Genomic DNA, 6,293 nt, shown 5'->3' on the forward strand with positions numbered 1-6,293 from the left:
AAAACGGGTACAGAAGAAGAAAAAAGGTCACATAAAACGTTTGAGGAGCGCTGAAGGCGAGCACGGACACCGATAGAAATAGAAATATACTTATATATAAAACCACCACAGTGACAAGAAGGCAGGAAGATGCCGATACGGACTCCCTCCCTCCCCTCCCCTGCAAAGAAAGAAAAGATTGACAATTGATTTTGCCCACCCACCCACACTTACAGACAGACAGACCCACTGGTATTCCTTAAAGCAACCGCTCCTGACTTTTGCGCCCGGTCTCCACACGGAGTCTTGCCGCGCCGAGAAATGTCAAAAGCCGCCGTGGCTGCACGTAGACGCACAACTCCCGCACAAGGTGGTACACCACACACGCAAAACCCAGCGGAAGGGCAACGCTGACGTACAGGTACGCCATCTGAAGGTAGCGCTCGTTCAGCAGGGTGAGCAGGAGCGCGACTTGGTTCGGCGTGGTCCACGCCACCGCCGCCGCGGCGTCGTCCCTGTTGGATGGACGAATGCCGCTGACACACACCGGCGGCATGAGCCACACAAGCGACCGAAGTACGCGCTGCCCCGCCGTGCAGGTGTACGCACTGGACGACAGGAGTGACGTTGGCACGACGGGGGACTCGCGTTGCTCGGTCGCTGCTGCTGCTGCCGCTGTTGCAGAGTCCACCGCGAACATCGCCGCCGCTGCACGACGGACAATGACACGCCACTGCCATGCGAAGTATAGCAGCGCCGCGAGGACGTTGACGAAGGAGAGGAGCAGCACCACGTAGGCGATGGACAGTCACGGGCCCTGGCGGGAGAGCCCCGCTGCCGCCGCATGCGAAGATGAAGCGGCAAAGGAGCAGGGATAGTCTTCCAAGGCCGTCAAACAATCTCCCTCCTCTTCCTCCTCCCGATTGAGGCGCGGTGCAGTGCAGCCCTCGCACAAGACGCCACCGCGGAAGCGGCGGTGACCGCAGAGGCGACGCAGCCGCATGAAAAGGTCTGGGAGATGCAGCTTATCTCGCCAGTGCGCAAGAGAATCGGAAAAGGCGGAGTCGGTGAAGGCAGCTGGGCGAGCAGACGGTGCAAGTCGGTGCGCGGCCGGTGCTGCGACGACCGGTGTCGCAGGCGCACTGCGGAAGACGTGACGGCTACTATCCCCATTCGTGCTGCCGGTGCTGCTGCCATGTTGAAGCAGGTCCGTGGAGGGCAGGCGTCGAAGGAAGCTGCTGCCCGAGGAACGCGCCGCTGGTGACGTGACGGTGGGAAATCCGTCCTGTCCGCCCGTCAGCGGCGAGATCGACGCGGAGAGGGATGGGGTTGCCTCCACGATAGCCATACCGTAGGATGACGACGACGTGGCCGCTGTTGCTACTGCTGCTGCTGCTGCGACGGTGGATATGGCGGAAGCGGCCGGCCGCGGCGGACTGCGGAGGGGACGCACGCGTGGCATCCATGAGTCTGCGTTGTCGTAAGCGCTGCTGCTACTGATATTGTTGTCGAACTCTTCTTCGTCTTCCGCGTCTTCGTTCGAGTGGTGCGGGCGAGTCAGCGGTGTCTCGTGAGGGCCGTGGCGCAGCCACACCGTGCCTAACGCCATCTCGCTCTCGTACCCGCTGGGGCTGTGGCGGAAGCTGTCGCTGTCAGCGCCCGCGCGAGCACCGACGCTGTTCTCGAATAGGAATGTTGAATCGCCCACATTCGCCGCCGCCGCCGCCGTGTGCTCACCTCCTCCTGCGGGCTCGTTCGAAGAGAGACGCAGCGACGTTGAAAGGTCGTGGCTTTTCCCTGCTGCAACTGCATCGGCTGCTGCGCGGAGACGCGTGTTGAGTGGGGGGCGTTGATGACAGCTTTTGTGGAACGCCGGCGACTCGTGTGCGCTTGGGGAAGGACGACGCAGCAGCGGCACGGGGGCCACCTCCGGCTGCGGGTGCGGGACGCAGCAGCCACACCACTGCACCCACCGCAGCGCCTGCAGACTCGATGCGGCGGCGGCAGCAGCAGCGCCTCTTTGCACGCGACGCTGACGGGTAAGCTCCGCCGAGTCCCCACGTAGTAGGGGTTGCAGCTGACGTGTTAGTTGAGAGCGGTACCAGTGTCCCCCCGCAAAGAGAAACAGAAAGGCCGCGGTGGCGATGACGCCAGACGGGATGAGCCAGATGTACAGCGCGTCGTTCCGCTCAAACTGAAAGCTAAACCACGCAAAGTAGAAGTCAACGCAAAGACGCCAGGTGAAGAAGATGAGACAGATCAAAAAGCCGAGATGGAGCGCCATCGGCGCCAACGACGGCTGCGTGGCAGACAAGGAGGAGATGCGGGACGTGTCGGTGTGTGCGTGCTGCTGCAGCGGCGGCGGCGGCGGCGAGCCAACGTGTGAAGATGCCGGAGCGCGACGCCTGCGATCGCGTGGCGCCGCGTCGGATGTGCCGGCGAGGTTTTCTTGTTTCGGGGCCCAATTCCAAATGTCCGACGGTCCGTCCTTGCTCTTCTTCTCTGCACCACCACCACCAGTGCCCCAGAGCGAGCCGAGGGTGCGCTTCATCGCCTGAACAGGGGTTTTATGCAGAAGGCGCTTGACGAGTGTGGTCAGCTTTGCTGCTTTCCGCGGTGGCGTCGGCGGGGCTGTGGGGCCCACGGAGGGCGACACGATCAGGCCCGCCGCCGCGGCTGTGTTCCAAACGTGCTGAGACGATAGCACGCCCTCATGTCGAGTGTCGCTGGCGGAGTACAGTACAGATGCGCTGTTGCCGTTCGCTACACCGGCCGGCGATGTCGGTGGCGAAGGTCGAGACACCGAAAAGGAAAAATGCTGCTGCTGTAGATGTTGAAGATAGTGGTGTGCTACGCCGCGCGGGCGAACCAAAGAGTTGCCGTTGCTGGATTGGGGAGAGAAGATGGGGTGGTCGAGGGATGCGACGGGGACGCATGCGGCACCGACTTCTCCGGTTGGTCCAGCCCCACCCCCGGCGGAGGAATGGCAGAGCAACGGCGGCAGCATCCAGCGATTGGCGTAGCGGTCCTCGAACTGCCGACCTCCACCACGCCCGGTGTTCGCGCGTGCCTGTCGCACAACAGCGTAAACAAACAGACTCATCAACGCGAGCTCGAGAAGAAACAGGCCAACTTCTGGATGGTGGCGGGTAATGGGGTAGAGATGAAGGTCGGGCTGGGCGGCGGCTTCCTCGGCCGTCGACGGCACCGGCAGAACACACGGGAGGGTGTACCACACGCACAGATGTGGCAGCGTCAGGACGACGACGAGGCGCACCACGGTCATGGCCCAGCTGTCGCGCCACTGCGTCCTACCACAGTGACCACCACCACCAACATTACCACTGCTGCTGCTGTTGCTGCTGATGTCACTACTGCTATCCGCGCTACTTCTCCGTTGTAATTCCTTGCCTGCATGTGCGGTAGGTCGCGCTGCGGACAGGACGGCCGCGTACGTGATATGATGAGACGACCCCCGCGGAGCGCCGCTGCTTCTGTGAGAAGGAGCGCTCTTCATCCCTGATCCGACGTCTGCGTAAACGGCCGTGCTCGACGTGCTTGTGTCGTCTTCGCATAGAGTATGGATATGGCTGCCATCCGCATCGTCGTCTGCCTCCCAAAAGGAGAAAGCGTTGCCACCGCTGCTGCTCCTGGTGCTCCTGTTCCTGCGCATGCTAGCTGCAGCCTTCGCGGAATCAGTGGAGCTCACTGCGGCAGGACACACGGGGTATTAAACGACACAGATGCGCACCGGCGAGTGATGGAGACGGCTGAAGACGACGCTGAAGGCAGCGGCGTGTCGCAACTCCTTCGAACGACGAGACGGAGGAGGGGGAGGGAGAGACAATGATAATAAAAATAGTAATGAGTACTACTAATAATAGAAAAAGAGATACCTCCTTCGGCGGTTTCTGTTTTCCCTGTTTTTGACTGTGGATGAAAAAAAAACTAACGGAACAGTCGCACGCAAGGCATGTCTCTCTCTCTCTCTCTGTCTGTCTGTGCGTGTGTGTGTGTGTCCCCGCTATACAAGGAGGGGACGGACACCCGAATACGTACGACTTCAAAAAACAAATAAAAAAACCCTGGAGACACAACCAAAAACACATACACACAAGGAAGACAAAATGCTCAAGATCAACCGATTCTTTTTTCCAATAGGAAATCAACACGCAAGAACAAAGAGAATTGGAGATGAGGGATGACGGACGGCAGGTAGGAATCGGAGAGACGAAGTGCGAGCAGAGCCAACAGCAACAGCAACAACAGCAACAACAGTAATAATAATATAAAATGACGATGTGAAAGAGTTTGAGTGCGAATACTCCCGAGAAAGCAACAAGGAAAAACAACCTAGACACACACTCTCACATTGATATTCAAAAGTCCGTCGATAAATAGTATATTAATAATAATAATAGAAACTCCGATTCATATTATGAAGTGATTCACTTGTGGCTAGTGTTGTAACCACGATCACACACACACAGAGAGAGAGAGAGACAGATAGATAGATAGATAGAAAGGTCGATATGCTGTGCCCCCCTTTTGGAGAAAAAAAAAGGAGAAGGAGGGGAGGACAGGCAAAGCAACACAACAGCAAAGAGGAAAAAAGGTTATTGAAAAAAATAGCAATCGAAAGAAGAGATCAGTAAGCACATGCGGCGTATAAATATAAATATAAATAACGCAAAGTAATGAAGAGAATCACAACCGTTTCGTTAGAGACCGTATTATAATAATTAGAGTTTGTGTGTTTGTGCTTTCCTTTTGGTTCGGCTGTCACTCTTCAGCTTCTACAATGAAACCTAAGAACAAACACGAATGAATGAATAGCGGATGATGTACCACCGCCACGACCACCACGAAAAGAACCTGATGATCAACAGAGAGGAGTGCGCGAGAGTCGGCGAGACGGGGGATCTGCCCCGCGGCAATACCAACAACGCACAATGGTAAATGCAGATGGAAAGAAAGGAGAAAATAGAAAAGAAATCCTCGAAAAAAGAAGAAAGCGACGGGGGAAGGGATGAGAACAAATGAAGGTGCACAACCAGAAAAGAAGAGCCAAAAGCGGGTCGGATCACAGCGATAACAACAATAGAGCGCTGCTACCCGTAGACCCTTGAAAAACGCAGTAATAATAGTAATAGACGTAGTAATGGAAACTTGGAAGCGCGCACCTACGACAGTTATCACCGTCAACGCTTAACTTGAAAAGGGTGTGTAAGGAATAATAATAAGAAGAAGAATGATGGTTTGCTAGCAGCAACACGATTAAAGGAACACTCAAAACAACATGAAATAGAGATGATCCCGACCCCTGTGAATGGCTGGAGGGAGGGAGAAGGGGGGTGGGGAAAAGAAACAAAGGAGAGTAATAAAAGCAATGAATACCTGGAGGATGATCAGCACAGCATAGAGCACATAGAAGAGGAAGCAATATACACTAAAAAATGATAATTGCGGTGGTTAGTTGGTTGGGAAATCAGGAAATACATACATATATATAGGAATAATAAAAAAGAACAGGGACGGATAAGCCTCCTCGCGCGCAGCAACGACAAAAGACGCGGCGAACGGTGCGTGAGTCCTGCGCTTCTTTTATTTTATTTCTCCGAGAGTTCAGCTGTCCTTCTTTGTTTTCTCGTTGTTGTAATAGCAATAATAATAATAATAGTATTGCAAAGCAGTACCGCGCGTGAGCGCCACAGCGAGGATGCAGGGACGGCGCAAACAGGTCCGAGGGAGAGAGAGAGAAGGAGTGGCGAGAGAGAAGGGATGGATCTCAGCTACAGAGGGCATGAAGTAGCTTGGTGGATAGCAATGATAAACCTAATAGCGCGTGAAATCAATGCACAGGCGCACACACAGGTCGCTTTCATTTGACCTCTGTCGAACGACTACCTGGACAGGAAGAGGAAAGCAGAAAAAGAAAAAGCCGCCTGTAAGGAACTGCTGAGGAGGCCATCCAATTATTATTATTATTATTATATTTTCTTCTTTAAGAAGCACCCTACTCGTCGGCAGCCACTGCCTGGGGTTCTTTGAATCACTGTTGAATCCTTTTCCTTTTCTTTCTCTTTGGGTGAGAGGAAAAACAAAAAACAAAAGGTGATGTCAACGCTCCACGTCGCTCGCACACGCGCCCAACTCTCTACCGCACACGAAACGCATCAGCAACAACGACCACCACGACACAGTTGCGCAACAAAGATAAGTGCGTGTGTGTAGTTCAATTAATACGCCCAGCAATAATAATGACAGCTATATATATATATATATATATATATATATGAGAGAGAGAGAAGAGA

The 6,293-nt window shown here is 54.7% G+C and overlaps 2 protein-coding genes across 2 annotated transcripts; both read right to left on the reverse strand.

The window, feature by feature from the left end:
- Positions 1-238: 238 nt before the first annotated feature.
- ABB37_08418 (hypothetical protein) lies at positions 239-679 on the reverse strand (the record flags this gene model as incomplete). Its single annotated transcript, XM_015807426.1, has 1 exon — positions 239-679. One exon carries the CDS (start codon positions 677-679, stop codon positions 239-241), a length of 441 nt encoding a protein of 146 aa, XP_015653965.1.
- A 108-nt stretch (positions 680-787) lies between these two features.
- Positions 788-5,626, reverse strand: ABB37_08419 (unspecified product; the record flags this gene model as incomplete). The annotated part of the gene is made up of 1 exon (XM_015807427.1): positions 788-5,626. Exon 1 carries the CDS (start codon positions 3,263-3,265, stop codon positions 788-790), a length of 2,478 nt encoding a protein of 825 aa, XP_015653966.1. The 5' UTR covers positions 3,266-5,626.
- Between the last annotated feature and the right edge of the window lie 667 nt (positions 5,627-6,293).

Source organism: Leptomonas pyrrhocoris, assembly GCF_001293395.1.
Source record: "Leptomonas pyrrhocoris isolate H10 chromosome Unknown, whole genome shotgun sequence".
Lineage (NCBI taxonomy): Eukaryota > Euglenozoa > Kinetoplastea > Trypanosomatida > Trypanosomatidae > Leptomonas > Leptomonas pyrrhocoris.